This window comes from Moschus berezovskii, chromosome 15, assembly GCF_049115385.1.
Source record: "Moschus berezovskii isolate FMDL1 chromosome 15, NW_MosBer_1.0, whole genome shotgun sequence".
Taxonomy (NCBI): Eukaryota; Metazoa; Chordata; class Mammalia; order Artiodactyla; family Moschidae; genus Moschus; species Moschus berezovskii.
Window position 1 is genome coordinate 41,822,675 of NC_142474.1, and position 27,109 is coordinate 41,849,783.

The following is a 27,109-nucleotide window of genomic DNA, read 5'->3' on the forward strand; positions in this document are numbered from 1 at the left end:
GGCTGAGGACTGAGGCCACACGGAGGCTTGCAGGATTGAGCCAAGTTCCAGCCCAGGCAGGTCCCAGACCCTCCTCAGGCCAGCCTGGGGCCCTGCACCCCTTGACCCCATTTCCTTCCCTTGCAGCAGTCCTACTGGCTTTTACCAGTAGTGGCCAGGTGGTTCCTCGGGCCTGGCCACCACTGTCTGGGCTGTCTCTCCCCAGCATTGACCAGATCCCTCCTGTTAGCCAGCTGGGAGGCATACAGGGGCACCTCTGCACTAATTTATACCCTTTGCCCTGTTTTTTTTTTTTTTTTTTGGCCGTGCTGGGTCTTTGTTGCTGCTCAGGCTTTTTCTCTAGCTGTGGCGAGTGGGGTCTACTCTCTAGTTGTGGTGTGCGGGCTTCTCACTGTGCTGGCTTCTCTTGTTGCAGAGCACAGGCTCTAGGTACGTGGACTTGAGTAGCTGTGGCTCACAGTCTAAAGAGCACAGGCTCAGTAGTTGTAGTGCACGGGCTTAGTTGTTCCATGGCATGTGGGATCTTCCCAGATCAGGGATGGAACCCGCCTCTCCTCCATTGACAGGCAGAGTCTTCATCACTGAGCTCCCAGGGAAGCCCCTCCATGGTTATTTCTAAAATAGAAAGGGAAGTGAACTGGAGGATGGAATAAGCCTGTCCTAGAGCAGAGTCGGCTTCCCTGGTGGCTCAGAGGTTAAAGCGTCTGCCTCCAATGCAGGAGACCCAGGTTTGATCCCTGGGTTGGGAAGATCCCTGGAGCAGGAAATGGCAACCCACTCCAGTACTCTTCCCTGGAGAATCCCACTGACAGAGGAGCCTGGTAGGCTACAGTCCACGGGGTCGCAAAGAGTCAGTCACAACTGAGTGACTTCACTTCAGAGCAGAGTCTAGTATCTTGGTTCTAGATTTCTCGGCCGTGGAAGCTTTCAGGATTAACTGCTGATCCCGGGAAGACACTCTTCACTGGTGGGGAGCCCTTGGAGCTTTGGGGTGACACTAAACCATGTGGCCACCTTTTTTGGGACAAAATTCGCCAGACCTGACAGCAGTGCCCTTGGCAGCACCGTCTCCTCTGTGATATGGAATCTCCAGCCTCGGGGGTAGAGTTGATTGAATCTGGGCTCGTTGGGCATATTCAGAGTTTTATTGATCAGTCATTTCCCCCCAGTCATACATGGTGCTGCAGCCTTGGCTTGCCCAGCGGGAGCAGTCAGGGTGTGGCAGGAGCCAGCGCCTGCATCTGAAAGAGATGCATCCAGGGAGACCTTTCCAGGCCTGCTGGTCCCTTCACAGCATAACGAACACCACAGATGGGGGAGCTTAAAACCACAGAAATGTATTCTCTCCCAGTTCTGGAGCTTTGAAATTCTGGGCTCCCTCTTGCCAGCCTCTGGTGGTGGCTGGTATTCCTTGGCTTGTAGCTGCATCACTGCCGCCCCGCCTCCATTGCAGGACCACCTTCTCCCCGGGACTTCACGTGGTCTTCCCTCTGTCTGTCCCTGTATCCAGATTCCCCCTTTTGATAAGGACACCAGTCGTGTTAGATTGGGTCCACCAAATGACCTTACTTAAGCTTGATTATCTCTGTGAAGACCCTATTTCCAGCTGAGGTCCCCTTCTGATGTGCTGGGGTTAGGACTTTACTGTCCTTTGAGGGGACCCAATTGGAGAGCATTCAGGGTCCACCAGGACCAGAACCAGTTTACTGTCCCAACTTCCTATCAAGTAGTCAAGAATGTGGAGTCTGGTCGCCTGGGTGCGGATCCCAGGATCGCCCCATGTGATACATGCTTGAGCAAGCGTTGTGGTCATGGTCGTACCCTCCTGTTTCGGCGACAGTGTTCGGAGTACAGGGAACATGCGCCAGCAAGTAAGATGCCACCTTCTTTGAGTGTCAGTTTTCAAGTTTTTAAAATGTAGCCTGCTTCTTGGGAAAGAGATAGGTAAAGAAGCTGAAGTTTCAAAAGCAGCCCCAGGGGAAGGAGTGCGTAGGTGTTCCCATGGCCTCACCAGTTGGCTGTTTCATTTCTTCAGTGAACGTTTTCTGAGCCATGGGGACATGTGAGGAACTGAGAGTTGGAATGCAGGTTTGTGGGGACAGAGCATTCAGGGCAGCCAATGCAGAGGCCCTGGGGTGGGAGTTGGGCTCAGGAGGCAAGAGTGTGGCAGGCGGACATGCTGGGCTGTGGTGCCACGTGGCCGTGTAGGTTACACAAGGACACTACTCCCTTCACCAGAGAAAACCAGAGTTGCGTGACTTCATTATTGAAGGTGAGACTGGCTGGAAGTCATGGCCACACTGTCAATTGTGCCTACCCCTTCTGAGAATTGCCATTTTATAATGTGAGTAAATCCCATCTCAAGGTTTGAGTTGTTTTGTTTTTGTTTTTCAACTAAATAGAACTTGAAAGATGGTGTTCACCTCAAGGACTAAAAGTGCAGTGGTATACAAGGGATTCTTGGGCTTCCCTGGTGGCCCAGCTGGTAAAGAATCTGCCTGCAATGTGGGAGACTTTTGTTCGATCCCTGGGTAGGGAAGATGCCCTGGAGAAAGGAAAGGCTACCCACTCCAATATACTGGCCTGGAGAATTCCATGGATTGTATAGTCCATGGGATCACAAAGAGTCGGACAGGACTGAGTGACTTTCACTTTTTCATACAAGAAGGATATGCTTCACCTCACATACACCTTTAAACTCCCATTCACAGCCTGGCGTGTGTCTCTGTGTTTTCCAGGCTGCACTGGGTGTTGACGCTGGTGTGGCCTGTTTGTTCACTGACGACCTGGGATCATGTAGCAGCATCACAGTGATCTTACCCTCCTTCCCTGCTCTTCTCACCTACTTGTAATTCACAGAGGTTCCTCCAGATCTGTGGGTATTGGTTGCCTCTGTGTGAAGGCCCGGGGCTTCCCATCGGTGGGTACACCACAGTCCGTCAGCCATTGCCCTATTGTCAGGTCCCCTGTAAATTCAGGGCTCTGTGAGTAGCTGCTGTCTCGTCCCCATAACTTCCCTCCACTCTCCCTGGGCTCTGGGTCCTGTGGATTCCTCCACGTCCTGCACCCATGCTTCATCTTGGGCCTCACTGTGTCAGTGGCAGCACTAGAAACCTCAGTGTCCCCCTCGCCTGGCCACACCCACATTCTGTGGCCACAGGTCCAAACAACACATCCCTCTATCACCTTTCCCATAGTCCCTCCCCCAGCACCCTGGCCCCAGCCTTCGGTTCTCAGCCTTCTTTTCTCCAGCCTCTCTCATGGCCAGGCCAATCCTCAGGTCTCCCAAGGATCTGTTCTTCCCTCCTTTGTATCCTGTCACACCTTGAACAACCTTCAGTGGGTCTCCGCTTGGACCTCACCCTTACTGAAGCATCTGTAGATATACCTGCCCACACCTGCTCCTGAGACTGCAGGACCCAGTGCCCCAGGCATTAGGGTTCAAGAAAGTATTTGAGAGCTTCAGCTCTGCTGTGTACAGGGAGGTCTGTTCAGTTCGGTTCAGTCGCTCAGGCATGTCGGACTCTTTGTGACCCCATAGACTGCAGCACGCCAGGCCTCCCTGTCCATCACCAACTCCCAGAGTTTACTCAAACTCATGTCCACTGAGTCAGTGATGCCATCCAACCATCTCATCCTCTGTTGTCCACTTCTCCTCCCACCTTCAATCTCTCCCCGCATCAGGGTCTTTTCCAGTGAGTCGGTTCTTCGCATCAGCTGGCCAAAGTATTGGAATTTCAACTTCAGCATCTGTCCTTCCAGTGAATATTCAGGACTGATTTCCTTTAGGATGGACTGGTTGGATCTCCTTGCAGTCCAAGGGACTCTCAAGAGTCTTCTCCAGCACCACAGTTCAAAAGCATCAATTCTTCTGCGCTCAGCTTTCTTTATAGTCCAACTCTCACATTCATACATGACTACTGGAAAAGCCATAGCTTTGACTGTACAGACTTTTGTTGGCAAAGTAACACTCCCCCTAATCCTTGTTTCCATCTCTTTGTCCCCCACAGTGCGGGTTCCCTATTTCATTGATTTGAAAAGACCGCAGGATCAAGGTTTGAATCACACCTGTAATTACTACCTCCAGCCAGAGGAAGACGTAACCATTGGAGTCTGGTGAGTGTTGGCCCCAGACTATAGGGCCAGATGCTGGCAGTGTGGCCTTGAGGTAGCAGGGCCTGTGAGGCGTGGCCAGTATTGTCCTGACTGCAGGCTCTGAAACTGTTGTTGCTTGTCCATTTTTATCTTTATCTGTTTTCAAAGGAAAAATCTCCCCTAGATTCCATGATAATGGAGCACTAGACGGCAGCACCAACTCTTGTTCTCAGGTTTTCAAACAGCAAAGGATTTGTAAACCAGATTGCTTTTGTTGCAGGAAGGGGGACCGCTTCCAGGGCCCAAGAGTGGGCTTTTGTCTAACACTTGGAAATGAATTGTCTGAGGAGACTCATGAGCTGACAAAGCAAGAGACTTGATTGAAAGGGAACGCGGGAGGACTGCTTTGCCACGTGGCTCGCAGTCTCGGGTTTTATGGTGATGGGGTTAGTTTCTGGGTTGTCTCTGACTAATCACTGTCACTGAGAGTCCTTCCTGGGGTCGCACTCATTGCTTTGCCAAGATGGATGCCAGCATGAAGGGTTCTGGGCAGTGGTTGGACACGTGGTTTAGACCTTTCCCGAACTCTTCTGGTTAGTGGTGGCTTATTAGTTCCGTGTTTCTTACCAGGACCTCCTGTTGTAAAATAACTCACGCAAATGGTTTCTATGGTACCTGGCCAGGGTGGGTGGTTTCAGTCAGCATGCTTCCCCTAGCAGTTTTTACAGAAAGCCATATTTCCAGGGGAAAAGAAAGCCAGAAAAGAGACTGTATCATGGAATCATGAGAACAGGCTTGAGCCACACCTGTCTTTCAGAGAAGTGAGAGAGTCATTTCCTAGGCTAGGTGATAAGAATTCCAGGGGTCCCCAAGGAGAGAGGGGTCTGGAATTCTCAAGGAGGAAGAAAGGACAAACTTTTTTTCCTCTACATTCCTTAGGATTATATAACAATAATGTATCCTGCTTGAGGACAGTCTCTGGAAAAAACCTTCTGGCTAATCCTGTTATCTTAAAATGTAAATTATGGGAGTAGGTCTAGTGAGGTCTTTACAACCTCCAGACATTCTTTTGATTCTTTGTAATAACTAATTGGAGAGTATAGAACTCCATTGCTAACACTAGCAAGGGGGTACTCTTTCTGCCCTCTTCTGATGTCTATGTCAGAAGCTTTCTCTACCCCTTTTATACTTTAATAAAACTCTATTGCACAAAAGCTCTGAGTGATCAAGCCTCGTCTCTGGCCCCAGATTGAATTCTTCTCCTCCAGAGGCCAAGCATCCTGGCGTCTTTTCGTGGTTCAGCAACAACCTTTCAGAAGGGCCCATCCAGGTGCTGAAAACGGTTACATCTCTTTCACGCACAGCCCTTTCAGGCCCTGACAGTGGTGGTGGCGTTTGCTCTTTTCTTAGTTATTTACTTTTTTTAGCCATAAATTTAGGTTTGGATCTAAGCTCTGTGACTTCTTGGCTTTTCTTCAGAGTACGATTTAGTACACCCATGGACGAATGGGTGTTTCCAATCAGTGGGACCAGAATGGACCGACTTTCCCATGGCGACATCTCTTTGTCTCAGGAGCAGCTCCGAGTTGCTCCTTGGACTCAGGAGAACCGTTGTGCCCAGGAGGAGCTTCTGAGGGAAGTGCTCTGAACCGCTCCCCTGTGTGAGGCAGGGCGTCCTGGGTGAAGACCTAGAAATAAGAGGGAGGCTCTGGTTCCAAGTGGCTGAGGCAGGGATTGTCTGTGGTCGTTTCTGGTGTGATTCAGTGGCGCATTCAGGGCTAGTGTGTGCATGTGGGCTGCTCTACATGTCCGTCTTCAGTCAGAAGCTTGCGCGTCTCATTCAGAGCTGTCTGGGGGACTTGGCGGCTCTCCTTATGGTTACTAGGATCTGTGCTTTGAAGACGTGAGTTGAGCCAGGCTTCTTCCTCAAGCAGAACAGTCATTTGACAGGATGGGTATCTGGGCAGTTACCCATGAAGGTCGTGTTGGTGATGACCATGTGGGTCTCCGGGAACGACAACCACTGTGGGCAGGTGGGCGCCTGTGCCCACCCACATCTATACCCAGTGCCATGCTGACGGCAGCGTGGGCCCTGGGTGGCAGCCGCTCCACTCACCAACTGCCCTCCCTGGCGCCTCTCCTGGTCTTCCCACGGCCAAGGAGCCGGGGGAGCAGCTCCTTCTCTGCCTGGCAGGAGCAGAGCCCAGGGACAGAGAGCTGCAGGGCCTTTTTCAGAGCTCCCAGTTTCGGGGAGGCATATCAGCTCCCAGCATCTGCCAAGTGCACCTTTCTGTCTCACAGGTTTGTAAGAGTGGTAATTGCAGTGGTCAGAACCACCCAAAATGCGATCCTGTGAAATGGTCAGATCAGAGACACACATCAGAAACGAGATGCTGGCACTTAGACCTGGAGAAGAAGAAATCAGCCATACAGTGTTTTTAAGGCTTCCCACAAACAAATACATTTACAGGAAAAAAAAAATGTGTTAAATCAGACCCTCCCCAGTGATGAACTTTGATGTGTCCTGAGTTAACGGTAATCAGAGCACCTCTCTGAAGGAGAGTTTGGCCACATAGACCGAGTGTCTGCGTGCCTGGCCAGGTGTGCAAGAATCTGGGCTGCCCACAGGGGCCTGTGACACTTCCTGCAGAGGTGAGTCTAATGCCAAGATGGCTGTGGACAGGCTCTGGGTTAGAAATGGTGCTTTAAGGACAGCCAGGCTTCCAGTCAGCCTGTAAAGACCAGTGTTAACTGAATTCGCACGTATGACAGACGGTACTGTCCTGTGTACTCATGGGTGCAGTTTCATGTAGCTTATACACATGGGCGAGTGTGAGGGGATGTGGGACAGCCTCAGTGCCCATTCCGTGCTCTGACCCAGCTAGAAGGGGTCTTACCTCTCATGGCTTCCCCTTTCTATGGACGGAATCACTGCTGCCGGGGCAAGCTACTGGGGCCAAGAGAGGGCCCTTCTGCGAGTCAGAAAATGTCCTCAGCTGCCAGACGCTGCCCTCACAGCATGGGATCTGCCCCCCCAGCCTCCTGCTCTCTGTTCAGTTGTCCCGAGCCACAGGCATCCTGCCTGCGGGCATGTCACCTGCTGTTCCCCTCTGCTGCTGCTTCCAGGCACACGGTCCCCGCTGTCTGGTGGAAGAATGCCCAGGGGAAGGACCAGATGTGGTACGAGGATGCCCTGTCTTCCAGCCACCCGATCATCCTGTACCTGCATGGGAACGCGGGCACCAGGTAAACAGGGGCCTGCCGCAGGGAGAGAGGGCACACCTGGGCACGGGCAACCTGAGAGCTCGAGGAAAGCCAGGGCTCGTCTGGGCTTTGGGAGAGGCAGTTGTGAACCCTTGTTCCCACAGGCCCAGAGCAGGGCAGGGCTGCAGGGCAGGGCTGCATGCCAGGTGGGCCGGGCCTGTTTGCTTGGGAACCGCCGGCTGAGTGGAGGTTGGCAGCTGTGTCCAGAAAGCCCTGGTCAGAAGCTCGTGCCTGGGGTGAGAATGGAGGTGGCTGTGTCTGCCTGAGCAACCCAGAGCCTCAGCCAGGGGGTGTCGCTCTTCCTGGGTTAGGGACCCAGGCTTCTCAGCGGACAGGAAACCCGGCCCCTGAGCAGAGGCTTTGAGATCCTCCAAGGCCATGGTGTGCCCGGAAAGTCACCCCTGCGCATCCGGCATCTGCCATCCTGGGGCGAGGACACTTTCTCACCGGCAGGTGTGCCCTGCTGGAAGGGGAGGCACACTTCCTGGGGGTCACACGAAGAGACCCCAGCCGAGCAGTCAGGGACAAACTTGTCCTGGGTGCTTCCCTGCCGTGCTGCTAGGCCAGGTACCTCCAGCCCTGAGGCGGCAATGCCAGCATATCCCACTGGGGCATCAAGGAAGTGGGTCCCCGTGTAGCCGTCCTTACCCACGGTCATCCCGGGAGCTTTTCAAGGGCAGGTTCAGTGGACGTCTTTCAGACTTGCAGGTTTGGATCCCACTGTTTAAAGAGGGTTCCTTCCAGCCTTCACAGCGGCCTTGTTGAGAGGAATCTGCACGAGAGCCGGCGGGCTCTGTGGGGCCGGGCTGAGGCCTGTCCGTTCACAGGCAGAGCTGGCAAGGGGACAGAGCAGGCCACAGGGGCGGTCTGGGCAGAGGGGCTGCACAGAGGGTCAGCAGGATGTCCAGGACGTGGCCCCCAGGACACCCTGAGCCCAGAGAGCGGAGTGCTGAGCTGCTGACTCAGCACGCACTTGGCAGCCCGCTTCACTGTTGTCTGGGACAAGCGGCGGCGGGTTTCTCTTCCACTTTACAAAGAGCAAATGACTACAAACAGTTCCTGTAGCCTGTTTCTATAAATGAGGGAAGTTGGGCGTTCTTTGTGAGGAGTGCCAGGCACGTGGTAAAGAGGACAGAGTCTGTCTGTAGCTTCAGGATAGAAGGCATCTTGTGACTCTGAAGGTTTGCTGCCCGCCTCCCCCCACGCCCCCAAGAACAGCACAGCGTGCAGTTCTTGGTGGCCACCCTGTCCAGGCAGGATGGCAGCAGCCATGTCTTCCTGAGGCCTGGACCCCAAGGATGCCCCGAGACCCCATTATGCTCAAGAACCATGACAAAGTTTATGCATTTTGCATTATTTCTCTCCAGTCTTGAAACTCAGCCCTTTGATATTTGTTTCTGGGTTATTTTGGCTTTCTTCCTCCATCTTTTTCTCGCCTCCTCTGAGGACACTTTCTCTTTCGACACACACACCCGAAATGGCCCAAATGCTCGTTATGAGGAAGGGAGAGAGTGGAGAAGTCTGTTGAGGGAGAGCCTGCCCACTGATGCGCTTTCCACTCATCAGGCAGCCCTGGCCCCCTCGGGGTGTCTGCAGGGAACAGCCGGACAGCATCTGGGCAGGAAGTGGGAGGCAGAGGCAGACAGGCCTCACCTGGAGAGGGGTGGGCATGAGGCGGCCGGTGAGGGCCTGGGAGGCTCTCTGCAGCTGTCAGATCACGATGGCACCTCTGACCCAGCATCTGCCCATGGGCACACGTGTGTGGAAGGACGGCAGGGTGGGAGGCACAGCAGCAGACCGTCAGGAGCAGGTGGGGAAGAGCCAGATGACCAGGTGGTGGGGGTGTGAATAGCCGGAGGAGCACCCTGAGGGTCGGCGGTGGCTCTGTGGATGAGGAGGTTGAGGCAGGAGGTGCCTGTGGCCCATTCCTGTGGTGTACGTGCTAGTGAGGACGTGCCTCCCTTCTGTTCACCTGTGGTCCTTGACACTGGGGAGCCATGAGGCCTTTGTGTTTCCTAGGTTCTGCCACCTAGTCAAACCAGAGGTGAGGTAATAATTAAGAAACATCCCCACAGTGCTCAGATGGTCCCTTGCCTGGCACCATACTGTGGAGGCCAGCTGGGATCCATGTAGGTGCCCTGAGGAGGAGGTGACCTGTCCATCACCCTCCCACATGGATTTGGGAACCAGGCTCTAAGTGACCAGATGCTGCAGTGTTCATCCTGGGCCTCCTTTCTTAGAAGATGCACTAACAGCTGTTCTTATTTCCTTTCTCTGACGATCTAGAGGCGGCGACCACCGGGTGGAACTTTACAAGGTAGGTGAGGTTGGCTCATGGCATCCGATGGCGAGCAGTGGCCTTAGCTTATGGCACCCCGAAGAGGCCATGCAGTGGACAGATGGACGGAGCACCCATCCATCTCTGTGTGGACAGAGAGAGCATTGCTCACCTGCTGCCTCTGGCTGTCCTTTCCAGGAGTCATGAACAGAACGGGGTTCCCCCTAATAATCTGAGTTAATCATCGTCGGTCTTTTTCATCTTGCCTTTTATGGACATCTCCTCATGGAGTTTTGCCGCCTCTAGGGATAGTTTCCAAGATCAGGATGAATGGACTTTGTGGCTTGTATGCCAGAAATTAACAAGTTAGCATAAAGTGATTTGCAATTGTTTGTAAAGTTACTTACTCACATAGGGAATGATGGGAGAACACTGAGGGACCCGAGAGCTACACTGTCCTCTGGGCTGTGGCTCAGGAATTCTGCCAGCACCAGGGTTTCTTGTGTCCACCAGGGGCAGGGCACCATTGACGCAGGTTCCCAGCCAACGTGGTGGAGGCAGGTGTCTGGGTGCGGGGCCCCAGTGGGCACGCAAACCCTCCCTGCCATGTGGCTGTCGTCAGAAGGTGTGTGGGTCTTCGAGCTGACACGTGCTGCTGATGCAGTGTCTGGGGCCACCACGCCTCTCGCCCTCTTCTCAGGTGGATCTGTGTTTGGGAACAAGGCTGGAGGGACAAGGCAGACATGTGGGCACTGCTGTCCGTCCAGCACCCCGTGGATGGCTCTGGGCTGTTGGAGGGCTGGTTCCCTGGAGCGACTTGGATCCAGGCAGGGGTGGGGTGGGTGACTGAACAGCTGTGGCTCCAGAGGGTGCAGGTCCTGTGGGGGCAGGAGTCCCCGGGTGAGCTCTCTTCTCAGGGGTGGGAGTGGACCTCAAGGTGGTGACACTGGTGTCTGTGGCAGCTTCCTCGTGGCTCTGAGCACACCCAGCCAGGGCTTGGGTGGGACTGTGAATAGTGACTTCATGCAAGCAGTCACCTAATCCTGAGAGATTTTTTTCTTTTAAATGAGAAAAGAAATTCAACAGAAATTCAACAGAAGCTTAAATCTGAACAATGCTGGGTTGCATTCAGGGTCACCAGGTGTGGACTCCACACTGCAGGGTCCTTCCTCCTGGGTCTCTGGGTGGTCAGAACCCCTAGCAACCCCTGGACGGCCATCAGCCTGCAAGCCCCTCGGAGAGCAGGGTTGCTGCTCAGGCCGGCCTCCGCCTTCCTGAGTGTCCACAGTGGCTGCCATCTGGGTTTGGATGGTCCCGTCAGGATGGGGCGGTGAGGTGATGGGCTTTACTAAGTTCTCCGAGCGAGGTCGGGTGGGTTTGTTGGAGCCGCGTTGTTCAGTTTTTGTTTTTCACTTCCAGGTCCTGAGTTCCCTCGGCTACCACGTGGTCACCTTTGACTACAGAGGTGAGGGTTCCTTGCTCACCCCATCTCTTCGAGGTTGGTGTGGGGTGGCCAGGTATCACTCTGGAAGGCTGGTGGCTCTGCCATGACGTGTGGTCCTTATCAGATTGTCAGCGTGTGGAGGTAGTGGAAGGCCCGGGTCCTTGGCAGTGTGTCCTGCGTGCATCCTCCCCCAGAGGGGAGGCACGGGCGCCTGGAACCCCGGCACGCACCCTCTGCCGGCCCCTTTCACGTGTCAAAGGCGCTGTCTCCTCTTCGTGGGACTCAGACTTTCCCCACAGCTGGGTATTGGGCCTGTTTCATGCTCAGCAGGGCTTGTCTTGTTGAAGTTACGAAGACAGGAAAGAGGGACTCTTCTTCTTGTCTCTTGGTGTTTCTCTGTGCCTCCCGCAGTTTGCTGCGTGAGGAAGATGCTTTGTGTCAGCGGGGAGCAGCAGTGGTGGCGATGTGTGCTTCAGACAGTCCTAGCCTGGAGAGGACATAGGGCTGAGGCCTCTCGTCCGGCTCACCCTGACTGGGGGGAGGCAGGACTTCGCACCCGCAGACCCAGCAGCTGTTGGCATTGCCAGGGTGTGCACATTGGGAGAGTCTCCTCTAGCTGCTGCCACGGCTGCCACAAATGTAATGTCCCAAAACAGCACGGATGCACTATCTTGAAGTACTGGAGGTCAGGGTTCCAAGTCTCTAGTCACTGGGATGAGTCAAGGTGTGGACATGATGGAGGCTCCAGGAGAGTCACGTTCCTGGCCTCTTGCAGCTTCTCCAGGCCACACTGATTCCTTGCTTGTGGCCCCTTGAGTGTGCATTACTCTGGCCCTGACTCTGTCCCTTCTGCTCGTAAAGACCCGGGATTGCTTGGGGCTCATGCTGACCAGGACACTGTCTTGTCTCGGGGTCCCCTGCTTGGAAGCCTCTTTCCTTCTGCACCCTTCACTGCCCTTGCTGTGTGAGGTTCCAGAGGCACGGGTTTCCAGGTGTGGACGTGCACGTCTTTGAGGGCCATTATTCCACCGGCCTAGGGTGCGTTGTGGTTCTTTTGTGAAAGAGTGTTCTGTTGGGGGAAAGGTGCTGGATTGAAGAAACTCCAAAAGGAGACTCATCCTTCCCTTCTGCCCCTGCTGCTGGAACCTCAGGGCAGTGAGGGGGCAGCCCTCTTCCTCGTTCCCCTTCCTGCACTTCTAACTGAAATAAGATCCTATCTAACGCTTCCTCTTTTCGGCTCCTGTTGAGTCTCTTCCTTTCTAAGCTGTGCAAGAGGCCAGAGTTCTGCCTGTGGCCCCTTGTCCCGTCTCTCCCATCTCTGTCTCTGCTGTTTCTCCCTGTCTCTGGCCCTGCCCCCGCTGGTGCCCTGAGCCCTCGCTCTGGCCTTGTTCCTGGCACCGGCTTCTTCACTAATCTGGGTCTGGGACGCCCCAGGGAAGTGGCCTGCAGTGCTCCTGCCTCTAGGTTCTGCTTGTGTTGCAGGACTTGCTCGCTATGAGCCTTGTGGTACTTTCAGGTCATTTGATGATGACTCACTGCTGAGCTGCTGGAAATGACAGTCACATTTGACTTTTCCAGAATCTGGAGGGAAGGACCTGTGGGAGGTCAGAGTTTAGTTGGCTTTCCTCTGTAATGCAAACAGGATGCTAGGAGCTCCTTCCTTTGTGGGTCAGCATTGCCTTGAGTCTGGAATCTGCCCATCCTGAAGCCTCGTCACAGCTGGGCCACGGAGCCGGGGCTGGGCTCAAGGCCGGGGCGGGCTGGACTATCAATGGCTGAGCCTGGCCAAGCCCCAAGTGTTGGTGCCAGGGGTCTGCGGGTCCAACCACCCTCTCTGTTTCTGCTCACTGAGACTCAGGTGAGGGTGGTGGTTGGGTTCAGAGATTGTGACGGCTGAGGAGATGGGAGAAACGAACTGGCCTGGCCGAGACTTGAGGCCCCAGATGGCCTGGACCTTCTGCTGAGAAGCGGGTGGAGGGGGGCTTGCCCCTTGCAGTACCATGATGTCCTCTTTGATGCTGCTTTCCCAGGTTGGGGTGACTCAGTAGGAACGCCGTCGGAGCGGGGCATGACGTATGATGCACTCCATGTTTTTGACTGGATCAAAGTGCGAAGTGGAGACAACCCCGTGTATATTTGGGGCCATTCTCTCGGCACCGGGTGAGAGTTTCCAGCACGGCGTTTGAGGAAGCAGATCTTCACGGGTGACTCTCCAGCCCAGGCTGCCTGAGAGGCCCCCAGTGTCCTGAAGCCTCCATTTCTGCCCTGGTAGGGGCCAGGGATGAAGCCCCACAGTGCAGGGCACTTGGGCTCCCCAGGCCTGGCTGAGTGTGGCTGTGCTATGCAGTGCGTCCAGGAGCACGGGCCTTTTGGCCCACACGTGGTGTCATTACTTAAAAACTTGAGGCAGCAGTTGGGGTTCCCTTGTTCCATCTGCTGAAAGAGGAAGCGCTCTGATGTTCCATGTGGGCCAGTGTAAAGGTGCCCCAGACCTTCAGCATCTCCATTTTCCTGCTGCCTTCCTTTTGGACACTTTGGCTGCAAGCTGGGTGGTGTCTGGGACTGGCCCTCCTGGTTGGGAGTGAGCCCTGGCCAGAGGGGAGCAGGCCTTCTCGCTCTGGGTGTCTGCCTGGACCTGCCCAGCTTGATCCTGGCAAGGCAGGAGGCCTAGGCTGGGAAGAGTCCAGGTGCTGCCCCCTTCAGGGGCTGCCTCCCCACCGCCCTGGGCCCTGCGGTACTCTGGGCCCTTCCCATCTGCGTCTGTAGGACTGGATGTGAGCTGAGGCTTTGCTGTGCAGCCCACAGGCGCAGTTCCAGGGGAGGCACAGCATGTGCCTCGGGGCCATGGAGGTGCCATCACAGAGTCCCTGTAGAAGGGGCTGGCTGCCAGGCCCCTGCCCCATCCAAAACCCCACTCGTCACCGCGCGGGTCCTAGCTTCCCCAGGAACAATCTCGTCTGCAACAGTTTTTGTCATGATCCACCTGAACTTTTCCCTCTTTCCAGAGTGGCCACAAACCTGGTGCGGCGCCTCTGTGAGCGAGGTAGGCGCTTGTGTGGGGTCCTACGCCACGGGTGTGGCCCGGCTCCCACGCAGGAGGGTTCTTCGGGCGCCAGCTATGCTCCAGGCCTTGCCAGCTTTTTGTAAAGTGGGTGGTGGTGGATGAGTGGGGTGGTGAGACGAGAGCCAGGCATTGAAATGGGGGCCTGAGCAGACCCCCGAGGGCCCAACCCTATTCCCCAGATTCTCTGGCAACTGGTGGCGCCTTGACAGGGGCTGGGCTCCAAACAGGCAGCCTCAGCAGACATGGTTTTCAGGGTCCCCTTGAAACCACTTCCCTCACGTGACCCCAGGGGAGGACCTGAGGGGCAGGGCCAGCCAGGTGGGCATCTGGGGTCCATGGTCCTATCGAGGGGGTGATGGTGTGAGGAGTGTCATGCTCACCTCCCAGTTCCCTGTTGGTCTTATTTATCTAGAGACTCCTCCAGATGCCCTCATCTTGGAATCTCCATTCACTAATATCCGTGAAGAAGCCAAGAGCCATCCGTTCTCAGTGGCAAGTACAGAGCTTATTAAAGATAGACTTATTTATATAATGGAAATAATAGCTATAACATATGAAAATGACTATGAGTAAATACGCATATAAGTAAATTAAAATGTCATAAAAATTATTTAAGTATTCTAATAAATACAGACGTTTTTGAAAGTTAATTCTCATTTAATTCTGGGCACTGGCCTGACTGCAGAGCCACTCAGGATATTTATAGCTTCGTGCCAGGTAGAAGGGTGTGGTCACAGTCAGGTTGTCTGAGGGCAGCTAGACCCACAGGAGACCTTGCCCCATGGCACAGGTTGCCCACCTGGCATTGCTGCTCCTGGGGCCCAGAGCGGGCTGGGAGTGGAGCTGGTGGGCACCCCAGGGAACCCTTGGTGGGAATCCCGTGCTGTTGGGTCCTCACTGGCTGGCCTCAAGGCCTGAGACCCTCAGTTTCCAGTCTGGGCCCAGAGGGGGCCCCTCTGTCCTGTTGCTTCCTCCTCCTCCTCCTCCCACTGCTTCTATGTGTCCAGGGGTGCCGTGTCGGCCCGCCTGACCTCATGCTGCCTGCTACAGACAGAAGAGTCCTTCGTTGGGTGTTCTTTGATATTGCTCTTCTCCCGAATCACACGGTCCTCCAATTTCTTGGGGGTTATGGCCTGTTCTGTGTGGGAAGCGTGTTCTCTGAATCTTGGGTGTGGGAGTCCTGTTTGTGGGCCATCCCCTGCAGCCAGTCTGGGGCCTCTTGAGCTGGGAGTCTGAGGGTGGGGGAGGGATAGCAGGCCCACCGCCGCTCCCCACCCCCCACCAGCTGTGGGCTCACCAGTCAGCCTGATTGGAAGCAGGGGTGACCCTGGCCCTACAGCGGTATAGTTCTGCCCATCCCCCCAGCTCTGGGGCCACCAGTCAGCCTGATTGGAAGCAGGGGTGACCCTGGCCCCTGTGGAGGTATGTTACTGCCCATCCCCCCCAGCTCTGGGGCCACCTGATTGGAAGAAGGGGTGACCCTGGCTACCACCCATCCCCTCCAGCTCTGGGCCCACCAGTCAGCCTGATTGGAAGCAGGGGTGACCCCGGCCCCCACGAGGGTGTAGTAATTGATTCTCTCCTTGTTGTACATGTTACCTCCAGATCTATCGATACTTCCCTGGGTTTGACTGGTTCTTCCTTGATCCCATCACAAGCAGTGGAATTCAGTTTGCAAATGATGAAAAGTGAGTACTGTGGGAGAGAATTTAGAAGAACCCCAGGAACCCTCAGAATAAGCATCTTGAGTCATGTTAACCAAGGAGAGTGGGATTCTGGGCGTGTAGGGGTCTTTTCTAAGCAACACATCTCTATAAAGGGAACATCAGGTAGAGAAAGGGAAGAAGGAAGGCGGGAAGACTGTAGAGTTAAAGAAATAAGAAAACAGCTTATCTTTTGGTCCATAGAGCTGTTTTACTTGAAAATTATTTGTCAAAACCAGAACTCCTGAACAGGTGTTAAAGCAGCAAGAGTAACCGTTGTTCAGAAAATGACTTTGCCTTAGCCATTTGATTTGTGTTTGGTTATAGAAAGATGTTCTGAAGGTTAATATTAAAAATATTTCTATTAGGTAAATCAGAAGTTAAATATTCTATTTAAGGACTCTCTTTGAACAACGTTCAAGTTCAATTAACATTGTCTGTGATATCTTTATTTCATGGACTTTAATTTATTCTAAAAAGAAAAATTTTATCTGAATATTCAGTTAGCATTTAAAAATCTACATTTTTAAAAGAAGAATTACCTGAATAAGCTGGATTTCCTCTAAAAATGATGACAGTGAGAAAGTCACCCTGTGGCTGCCGCCCAGCTGAGCCAGTGTGAGTGTTGAGGGGCTGGTCGTCCCTCACCCCCTGGAAGTCAGGAGCCCCTGCTTGGTGGGCAGGTCTGTTCCCAAATACTTGCCAAGGTGACAGCATGTGAGCTAGGCCTCAAGAGTTGGAGAAGAGAAGGACCAGCTTGGTGGGTGGAAGTGATGAAAAGATGTCGAATGTCAAAGTGTGTCTTGCACACCAGCAGGCACTTCGCCCTGGGAGTAAAATGTGGTGAGCAGGTGATCTGTGTGCCACTAGCAGCAGCGCAGCCTGCCAGATGGCTGGGTGCACACCGTGGCCTGGTCCTGCCCGGTGCCAGGCTTGCCCTGGGGCTGCCCACGCGAAGCCCCAGATCAGCATGAGATTGCCACTAGCAGGTGTCTGCTGTGTCCACCAGCTCCCTGTGAGGCCTCAGTGAGGGGCAGCTAGGAGCGTCCAGGGCCCACCAGTCCTACAGGCTGTCCTTCGGTAGGTGGTTTGCTGAGGGGTTTGGATTCAGTGACCATCTTGAGAATGTTCATTTATTTGAAACATTCAGGAATTGAATGTCATATACACAAAAGAGAAATTAGAGGGTGGCTCTTTTGCCAGCCGATGTCCGGTAATGTTCATTTGCAGTAAGTTTCCTGGCCCACCTGTTACTCAGTTTGTAAATATCGTTTTGTAACTTTTTAAGAATAGTGTACTGGCAAAGTTTTTTTGTTTTGTTTTTAAATTTCCAGGAAATATTCAGGGGCCCGATTTGGTGAATGAATTGATCTCTAGATTTGATTGACACTTGTCACCTAGAACAGATACTGATGGAAACATCTAAGAAATCAGCTGCTAGCTCTGTATTAAAAGCACCTGGCAGTTTGAGCCATTCCACGCTGTGGTGAAGTGCTCCCTCACTGGCCCCTGCTGCCGGCAGTCCGGGAGCCTGGGAGGCCCAGCCCGTCCTGGCCATCCAGTGCCTTTCTCCCTCCCCACTCCCGCAGTGTGAAGCACATCTCCTGCTCCCTGCTCATCCTGCACGCCGAGGACGACCCGGTTGTGCCCTTCCAGCTCGGCAGAAAGGTGGGCGTCGGGCAGACTTGTGTTCAGGCCAGGCAGGTGTGGAAGAGAGTCCCGCTGCTGGCTGGGCCCCTTGTGAGGGAGAAGGCAGGGGAGGCTGGCGGTTCACACTCTCACGTATTCTCTTGCCCCTGGGGTGGGGCTGATGTCTGAGGACGTCCTCTCATTGTGGGGCCTCTGCATCTTCTTTTGCTGCATCTGCCTTTGCTGCCAGGCAGCAGGATTAGATCTGTAGGTGGGAGTAGGGTGGGAGCAGGGTGGGAGTTGACTCTGACTGTGGCGGTGGTGAGGGGCAGGGGCAGGCTAGAGGGCAGGGGGCCCAGGCCGCCTCCGAACAGGTCTGGGCCTAGGACCTGGCCATCCTGGGCTGGAAGGAGGGGCTGAGGTGCCACAGACCCTGAGCCAGCTTGTAGATGGGGCTTGATCTAGGCATACAGCCCACCCAGCCTGGGGACAGAGCTGTCAGGCTGCCCTGGGCACTCAGGCTACCGCTGCATCCCGGGGCAGGTGGCCTGAGGGTGCTAAGGGCCCCTGAGGAAGGCTGGTCTTGAGACGGGGTGAGGACAGAGAGGGTCTTGAGGGGTGGCCCGAGGGTCCTGTGGCTGAGGCGGGTCACCCCAGGCCCCGGGGGCCAACCCTCCTTCTCCCTCCCCTAGCTCTACAACATTGCCGCACCGTCACGCAGCTTCCGGGACTTCAAGGTTCAGTTCATCCCCTTCCACTCAGACCTCGGCTACAGGCACAAGTACATCTACAAAAGCCCTGAGCTCCCGCGGATCCTGAGGTGAGGCGCTACCCTCACCCGCCACGCAGGATGGTGTGCGGGAGCTGGGTGAGCCCCTGCGGCCGCAGCTGGGACAGCCGTGCTGGGCTGGTCATGGGGATCCCGTGTCAGCACGTGTGGCCTGCCGGGCTGCGGTCCCCTGTGTGCAGTCGGGCAGTGAGGACACCATAGTTGCTGTGCTCAGGCCCCCCTGTCCCCTCCCACAGGCCCGTCAGGTCACTGCCCTTGCACAGGGTGTGTGTGATAGGGGTGATGCAGGTCTGGGCCAGCTCCCCCAATGCCTGTTGGTCCCCAGCTGCCTCAAGGAGGGAGGCCGTGCCCCTGGCTGCACTGTGCTGGCCAGACTCCTGGGCCGGCACTTGGGCTGCAACCTGGCCACCTGTCCCAAGCCTGGGAATGAGGATGCCAGGGTTGCAGAGGGAAGGGTTTGGATGGACCAGATACTCCCTGCCTCCCACTTGGGGGTGCAGGCCAGCCCACGTCCCGACTGCGGGGCCTCTGTTGAGCCTGGGCTGCTGGAATTAGCCCTCACAGAAATGTATGCTGGGGAACTCCACTTGGTATGTGAGGCCCTCGAAGTCCCAGGGGCAGAGCTCTGTGTTTTTGACGTTTCTTGGCGCACGGAAGGTATGTTGCTGAGAGGGGATGGTAAGAGCTCTGGGACTGTGGTTTTTCCCTGTAAAAGGCACACATCACAGAAAATGTAGACCAGAGAACCCCTCCAGTATTAGGGTGCAGTGACCTATCCGCACTCCCTATCAGGACTTGACTTGGCGCTGCCCTTGGTGCCCTGTCCGTTTGCCTCGCAGGGTGTTCAAGGCAGAGTGTGGTCCTCAGGGCTCCTTTGCAGCCTCCTGGGTGGGCTGTGGGAGGACTGTGGGAGGCTGGGTCTCTGATCTGGCCTGGAGGGGTTTGGCTGACAGCTGTCCTCCTCTGCTCCAGGGAGTTCCTGGGGAAGTTGGAACCGGGACGCCAACACTGAGCTGTTCGCCGCCCGGGAGCATGAAGGCCTCTGCCCTCATCCCCCTTTCCTCCTGCCAGCCCGGCCCCCCGGAGATGCGCCTGGAGAGGGAACACGGATGCCGGGGAGGCCCTGGCAGACCTCTGGCACCACCCTGGGTGGTGGGGAGCAGGGGTCTCTGTGGACCACACGGAGGCGGCATGTGGCCTTCTCCACCTCGTGCTGCCCCTCAGCCCGAGGCCTTGTTGGGAAGACGGTGACAGGACTTTCTGGCCATCGGCTAGTCGATCCCATACCTCCTGAGCCAGGCACGGGGAGCCTGGGGCAGGAGGTGAGGGGTCTTGGGACCATGCTGAGCTTTCTGGCACCACCCTTGAGAATGTGGGCGAACGTGGGTTCTTTCTGTTCCCCCCAGAATGGACGCTCGTGGCTCCCCCAGCCCTTCCTGCCCTGCCCGCCCTGCTTGCCTTCCTCGGTGTCCCTGCCTCCCTGGGCCGCCCTGCTGCTCCCCACCGGGGAGGGGCCAGCGATCTGCCTTCCTCCAGTGTCCACCCACTTGTCTGCCTAACCAGGCCGTAGACTGAGCATTTATTTAAGAATAAAATCGTGGTGGTGGTTTGTCTGTTTTCTTAGTGCCGCCTCCAGCGGTGTCCAGGCTCCCAGGCCACTCTCAGAACCCGGCCGTAAATGAGGAGGGGGTGGCTCTGTAAGGCCAAGGATTGTGGGCTTTCTTCCTACTCCTACAGACACCAGGGTCAGGCGGGGAGGGGTGTTGTGTCGGAGGAGGCGTGTTCACGGAGAGTTTGTCTTCTCCGCTGGGGCAGATGGCATTTTCTTAAAACCAGGTCTTTGTGGGTGAGCCTTTCAACCTTGCAGTTAACAAGCTCATTGAATGTTGCTGTGTTGATGGATGGGTGGTGGGGTTTCACTCAGAGACCCGGGAGGAGCCCCTGGTCAGTCGTGAAAGAACTCAGGCTGCTGGAGTCCAGGGACTCCCGTTCTGCCCTGGGAGTGTCGGCTCGTTCACTCTCTGGTTGTGGCGTTTGGCCAAGCCCGCCTTCCACACACAACACCAGTGCCCACTCACCGCCCCCCTCTCACCCCCAGAGGGGGATGGTGTAAGGCTTTCCAAGGGGGCTGCACGCCGTACAGTACAGGCTGGTCTCAGGGTGAAGGACTTCAGTTTACCCAACTCTCTCCTTGGGCTTCCCTGGTAGCTCAGTCAGTAAAGAATCTGCCTGCAATACAGGAGACCCTAGTTTGATTCTTGGGTCAGGAAGATTCACTGGAGAAGGGATAGGCTACCCACTCCAGTATTCTTGGGCTTCCCTTGTGGCTCAGCTGGTAGAGAATCTGCCTGCAATGCAGGAGACCTTGTTGGTTTGTTGGGAAGATCCCCTGGAGAAGGGAAAGGCTACCCATTCCAGTATTCTGGCCTGGAGAATTCCATGGGGTCGCAAAGAGTCGGATACGACTGAGTTAACTTTCACCTTCTCCTAAAGGCAGGCCCTCCTCCCCTAGATCTTTAGGCTCTGACACTTTCCAGTCACTGCAGAAATTCCCTGGTGTGGGGAGGAGCCTGTTTGCCTTCTCTCCCCGACTGCCCTTGGCCTGTGAGCAGCTGTGAACTGGCTGGAGGCCCAGAAACAGATTACACCCTCTTCGAAACACCTTAGAGCTGCCCATGTCAATTCTCAGCCACCTGGCCCTCAGCTTCACGTCCCCTTGGATTTCTGGGACGCCCATCCTGACCTGACACTGCCTTCATGTAACTAAAGCACAAAGCCCGTGTGGCCAGGGAGGCCCCCTGGGGCTTCTCAGGTTTTGTCACTGGGGCTCCTGGCAGCCCCACAGCCCAGAGCCACGTCCCCGGCTCGTCCTGACCAGCAAGGCCATCTGAGATCGTCTACACTTCGCCCGCTCTGCCTGGGCTCAAGTCTTCATCCTGTTTTTCTTTAAATTTTGTCTGTGTAAGTTGCTTCAGATTTTACAGTGGGGGGTGGGGAGGATAAAGTAGGAAATAAAGTAAAAATACAAGCTGTTAGTGTTTTTACAGGTGTCTGACAGCCTGAAGATAAAGCATAACAAAGTTGCTGAGCAGGTAGCTCCCGCCCTCAGCACCTTTCAGGTTATTAGGTCTACATGTCTCTGCTTGGGGGTGTCTCCGCTTCTTACCTCAATCCAAGCAGCTCAGCTTGAACTGTGGAGTAGGACTGACCCTTTGTTGAGTCACAAAGTCAGTCTGTGATCAGGAACGACTCGAGATGCCCACTGTTGATCTGTGGTCACAGCCTGTGGAAGCGAGTGTCCTGGGAGCCGCCCCAGACCCGAGACCAGGTGCCCCTCCCCCAACACTTGGGTTCTCTGGGTAACACTGAGCCCTGAGCTCACATCCTGCTGGGTTTTTTAGTTAACCTGCAGCCATACAGTTTGGGGAGGGGAATGATTTGGTCCCCGGGAGTTTCCACTTCCCAGGACCAGGAGTGGGTGGCAAAAGACAGGTGCAAAGGAACAGTACAATTCACACCCAAAACGCCAACACCCAGCTGACGTTTTCCCAGTGCTGGGTTTGATGACTCAGGCTCACGGGGCTCCGAGTCCCACAGCAGCTGGGTGAGAGAACGTCCTGTCCCCAGTCCCGGAGTGGTGGGCCACGGTGTACCCCAGCTGGGACACTCCCTGGGTGCAGAGACACGCAGAGGCTAGAGCATCTGAGCACAAGCAGGTTTAATCGCTTTCTCACATAAGGCAGTGACAGCGAGGGGCACAGTGACGGCCACACTTGGCCTAAAGGGCGGGCAACAATGGCTGCTGGGGGTGCGACCGCAGACCCCCCAGCTCTGGTGGGGTGAGGGCAGAGCCCCGAGCCACCCAGGTCCAGCATGTGAGGGTACAGAGCCTCCAGAAGCTTCCACCCCCAGCTCCCACCTGCTCCCTGGTTTCATCCTTCCCACCGCTCAGCCGTCATCCCCGGTGTCAGCCTGCCATCTGAGTAGAATGGAAGGTGGGCTCCCCTCTGGACCCACCAGTCCTTTTCCAGATCAGGTTGTCCTGTTGCCTCTTTCCTGACAGGCACAGGGAGGGTGCAGGCCTGACACAGGGCTGGGCGTTCAGCCTCACCCAGCTCGGTGGAGACCTCAAGTGAAAACACCCCAGCATCGCCTTCCCAGGCATAAACTTCAAAAGTGCTATTTTTTGTTGCTAAAACAAGGAACGACCTCAGCTAGTTTCACTTCTTGTGAAAAATCTTTCGAAAAAGCAAAATCAATTCTGCACCGGCCAGCCTTATCCTACCCGAAGTCCCTGGTGCTGCACACAGGTGTCCTCCCCAGTGTCGCCCTCGGTTGCCCTGGGGCCCTGCTCTCTGCTCAACCTGGAAACTCCGGGTCGGGTGCCCACACGGCAGCTACAAGGACACGGCCTGGCACACTGGACCCTCCCAGCATGGCCAGGAGGCAGAGCTGGGCCGGGAGAGACTGGATGGCCAGCCCGCGTGCTGCAGAAACACACACTTGCCCAAGCTTTGTCACGGCTACCTGATTGGACCCCAGAATGCAGAGGCTCAAAACTGAATATGAGCTCACAAAGATTTGTACGAGACCGTGGGGAAGCTGAGTGGGCATCTTGGGGGGTGGGGGTGTGTGGGGAGCAAGCCCTGTCAGTGCTCGGGACCTGCTCTCTGGCAGGCAATGAGGGGGCATCTCCACACCCCAGCCCCTCAAAGCCACCACCACGATTCCTCCCAGCCCTCCTGGAAGCAGCACTGAAAGAAGCAGGGCGCCAGTAAAATGCTTGGGAACAACAGGCAGAGTCAGCAAGGGGACGAAAGCTGGTCCTGAGTCTTGGGCCTAGTCCCTGGGGAGGCTGGGCGGTGGGGTCTGCAGGGCAGGGGGCTCCGCGCCCCAGATGTCGCGGGCGTACTCCGTGATGGTCCGGTCACTGGAGAACTTGCCCGAGCAGGCGATGTTCCTGATGACCTTCTTGGTCCACTCCTTGGGGTTCTGAAGAGGGAGGCGGGCACTCAGTGACCTCGGCCTCTTCCCAGATGCGCTCAGCCCTGGGCAGCCTGACGGAGGGCAGGCCCTCAAAGCTCAGAGCTCACTGGGAAGGGGGCCTCCCCCACCAGGAAAGCTTCCAGGTGAGCAGACGGGGTTTGGAGCCTGAGGGGTCCCGCCAGGGTAGAGTGCACACGATGCAGACACCCTGCCAGGAGGGGATTCACCCCCAGACTGCAGCCAGCGCCAGGAGGGCACTCCTGGAAGGGAAGCCAGGGTACCTCCTTGAGCCTGGGGTCACCTGGCCTCCCAGGCCCCCTCCTGTCTTGTCTCAGGAAGGGACTTCAGGAGTTGTTTCTTGAGTTGAGGGGGACAGTGAGATACAAACCCCTTGGGCCGTGTCCAAGAACCTGCTTCAACGATCTGGGCAGTGACTACACTGCCACGCCCCCGTCGCTTGTGTCCCCTCCTGCGGCCATCCCTGGCCAGATGCATGAGCTACGACACCCCATCACCTCCCCAGGCTCAACAGCCAAGTCTTCCTGGGAGGCCCCTCTGGCTGTGCCCACTCCCTGCGGGTCACGCAGAGGTGGGACCCGGGGCCGGGAGTGGAAAGCCAGCTCCAGCATGCCCACCCTAGAGCTGCAGGTCCTCACTCTGCTCACTGGCGATGCGTCCACTGCCCAAGAAACCGTTCACTTCCCCTTTAAACACAAAGGTCTTCGCTGCCACGAGCCCCGTCTCCTGCCTTGGGCCTCATGCCCCGCGCACAGGCAATCAGACCGTGGGCCGGGGCATGGCGTGGCAGCGCCTCTGGGAGGGAAGTCCTGCCCCGTCCGCCAGTTCTGTGGCAGTGCCCAGGCTGCAGGGGCACGCGTGCTGGTGTGGACAGCAGCCTGGCCCCAAGGGTCCCAGGCGGTAGCCCGGGAAGACTTGCCCAGCTGAGGCAGTCCCTGAGCAAGAGGAAGAAGCCCAACCTGCTCTGGGCCACTCGGTCAGCTGTAAGCTCCCAGGAGTGGCCTGAGACAACAGGACACGGTCCCACCCTGTGACTTCCTGCCAGGGCCCAAGAACCTCACCCGGTACAGCTGGTCCACCCGGGCCTGGCACGCCACGTATGCTTCATAATCTGCAAACACCTTGAACCTGAAATGGGAGACAGGAAGCTGGGCTGGGTGGGTGGCAAATAGGAGGTCAGGAAAAGGGCCCCCAGATTTGGCTGACTGTGTCCTCGTGCTCCATGTGACAGGGGTGGCCACAGTGGCTGCCCTCTGAGCAACACTGCTGTCCTGGAGACACTACTCTAGAAAAACCTTATTATAGCCCCATGCTGTTGAAAGAAACTGTGCCCGTGGACTAGAAGAACAGATTAAGGTCCCCCTCCACCTCCAGGGGGCCCTGGGGACACGGGCTCCACCACCACCTGTTCTCAGGTCTCACGAGTTGACAACTGGTGGTGCAGGATTTATGACACATAAATGTGTTTTGTTTACAACTGAATCGGGATCACAATTCATAGAACCCTGTAAAGTCCCTCCTAGATCCCAGAATCAGCAGGGCTGAACACCAGCCCCAGACACGCGTGGAATGACGATCGGGTCTGACAGAAGCCAGCAGACGACGTTCATTGGAACACGACAGACTAACCCACAGGGACCGAAAGTGGAATGAATAAAGGTCGATTCTCGGCCTTCAGCAGACCCGCCTTGTACCAGGGTGGAGCAGAGGCTTCTGGTCAAGGCAGATGGCACTGTCAGCCTATGACGAGTGAGCAAGGCTGTGCCCAGAGGAGCGTCACCTGGTCAGTGGCCTTGTCATAAAACACCAACCACGTGGAGACTTGTAGCCTCACAAGTTCATCCCACCTGAACCACTCCTGGAGTGGTTAACACCCAGGTTCCCTGTACCCCAGGCACATCACCTCCATCCACCCACAGAGGTGACATCACCTCCTGCTTGTCATGCAATCCCATTACCAGGCTCCAAGACTCGCCAAGTACAGTCAGAGGCCCCACAAGCCCGAGTGCCTGGATGTGGCCGAGCCTCTGGCCGTGGGCTGAGGTGGCAGTGAGCTTCACTGCAGCCCAGGCTTTGCCCCAAATGATGTGCAATCTTGGGCACCCGCTGCCTGAGCCAGCGGTGGGGAGGGACGAGGGTCCTATCCCACCTGTCATGGTTCAGCAGCATGTCAACAACGTCCTTAAAACAGTCGGGCTCCCTGGGGGAGAAGAAGCCGCTTCTGATCTGGTCCACGGCCTGCCGCAGCTCGGGCAGGTGGTTGTAGTACTCGTGGGCGTTGTACCTGCAGGAGACGGTGGACTCGTGAGCAGGTAACCAGGCCGGGCTGGCCGCTGAGGGCACATCACCCCCACCTCCTCCTCCTGGTACAGACACATGGTGGCTGAGATGGTCCTCCAGGAGGGGCTGCTCAAAGGTTCCCGCAGAGCCCCCACCCCCCAGTCCACGCCAGGACCTTGCAGAAGAAAATAACGTTAAGTCGAACTTGAGAGCCATCAGGGAATCCGGGGAGAGGGAGGTGTGTGGCAGACACGGAGCAGGGCCGAAAGGGGGCAGTGCTTGCAGGCTGACAAGGTTCCCACCATTTGGGTTCAGCCCCTGGTGCCTGAGGCCTCCCCAGGTCCCCTAAGGGATTTCAGTCAACTAGGCCGAGCCAGGACCCCCTCAAGGTATCCACAGGTGTGGGGACACTTAGAGGAGATGGAAGCCTCGAGAGGGACCCACCCTTTCCGGTCCAGGGCCTCCACGTCCTCCACCCGCAGGCCAAAGATGAAGAGGTTCTCGGCCCCAGCCTCCTCGGCCATCTCCACATTGGCCCCATCCATGGTGCCGATGGTGAGGGCCCCGTTGAGCATGAACTTCATGTTGCCCGTGCCTGAGGCCTCGGTGCCCGCGGTGGAGATCTGCTGCGACAGGTCGGCGGCGGGGATGACTGCGGGAAGTGGGGCATGGGCAAGACCCGTCAGTCAGGAGGCACAAGAGCAACAGGAACGGCAAGGGGACACCATGCGCTGCCCACTACCCCACACAGCTCCCCTTCCCGACCAAGCGCAGCCCGAGGCAGCGGGTCCACGTGGAGTCACCGAGAAGCCCTGCAGTGGCAGAGGACCTCTGTTCTAGAACCTGCGAACCAGGGCTGTACCAAAACCAGGTGGGGTATTTCCCTTGTATCCTGACATCACTGCTGTCTTAGTCCATCAGCCCGTAGGCTCCTTAAACGACTTTGAAAGGAATTGACTCTCACAGAAGCAGAGGATCGGGGACAGTCTCCCGTGGCCTCATGCCCGGGAGTCCCTCTGCACAGACCGGGCATAGCAGCTGAGTCACAACCCCCCAGCAGCCGGGCGGCTTCTCCCACACATGGGTTCCTGTGACTGTCTCGCCATGGCAGCAGGAGCGCGGCTTCCGTCCTGCTTGCCTCGGTGTCCCTGCTCCCCTCGGTGTCCCTGCTCCCGCATCCTCAGCCGGTCCTCAGGGCTGATGGATGCTGCTTCCCCGACCCGGCCAGTGGGCACTTGGGGTCAGCCAAGTCCAGAATCCGGCCCCGTCTTCATGGTCAGGCCCGGGTGCCAGGATGGAGACACAGGCACCCCTGGTCCCTCAGGCAGAGGGACATGGGCAGACGGGATGGTGGATATGTGACCACAGCAAGTCCAAGAGCTGGGGACCTTGAGGCCTGACCCCAGGCTGTCCCCGAGGTCAGTTCTAGGAAGTGCAGGAGCTGGCCTGGGCGTTCCAGGAGGCAAAGGGCCTGAGAAGTGTGAGAAGCTCAGTGAAGCACGAACCACAACCCAACCCCGGAGCCACAGATGCTCCAGGGCAGTAGCGGGACCACAGG

The 27,109-nt window shown here is 56.3% G+C and overlaps 2 protein-coding genes across 2 annotated transcripts in view; one reads left to right on the plus strand and one right to left on the minus strand.

The window, feature by feature from the left end:
* Positions 1–19,876, plus strand: part of ABHD12 (abhydrolase domain containing 12, lysophospholipase) — a 64,029-nt gene extending 44,153 nt beyond the window's left edge. Inside the window, exons 3-13 of the mRNA XM_055431060.2 lie at positions 4,011–4,116; positions 7,222–7,341; positions 9,646–9,676; positions 11,057–11,102; positions 13,112–13,241; positions 14,087–14,124; positions 14,558–14,637; positions 15,751–15,833; positions 17,438–17,516; positions 18,170–18,297; positions 19,240–19,876. Of these exons, the coding sequence (XP_055287035.1) occupies positions 4,011–4,116; positions 7,222–7,341; positions 9,646–9,676; positions 11,057–11,102; positions 13,112–13,241; positions 14,087–14,124; positions 14,558–14,637; positions 15,751–15,833; positions 17,438–17,516; positions 18,170–18,297; positions 19,240–19,279 (881 nt within the window). The 3' untranslated portion in view covers positions 19,280–19,876. The remainder of the gene's footprint in view (positions 1–4,010; positions 4,117–7,221; positions 7,342–9,645; positions 9,677–11,056; positions 11,103–13,111; positions 13,242–14,086; positions 14,125–14,557; positions 14,638–15,750; positions 15,834–17,437; positions 17,517–18,169; positions 18,298–19,239) is intronic.
* A 2,092-nt stretch (positions 19,877–21,968) lies between these two features.
* The window catches only part of PYGB (glycogen phosphorylase B), a 33,972-nt gene continuing 28,831 nt past the window's right edge, over positions 21,969–27,109 (minus strand). Inside the window, exons 17-20 of the mRNA XM_055431032.2 lie at positions 25,996–26,203; positions 25,421–25,555; positions 24,333–24,399; positions 21,969–23,259 (exon numbers count right to left, since the gene is read on the minus strand). Of these exons, the coding sequence (XP_055287007.1) occupies positions 23,107–23,259; positions 24,333–24,399; positions 25,421–25,555; positions 25,996–26,203 (563 nt within the window). The 3' untranslated portion in view covers positions 21,969–23,106. The remainder of the gene's footprint in view (positions 23,260–24,332; positions 24,400–25,420; positions 25,556–25,995; positions 26,204–27,109) is intronic.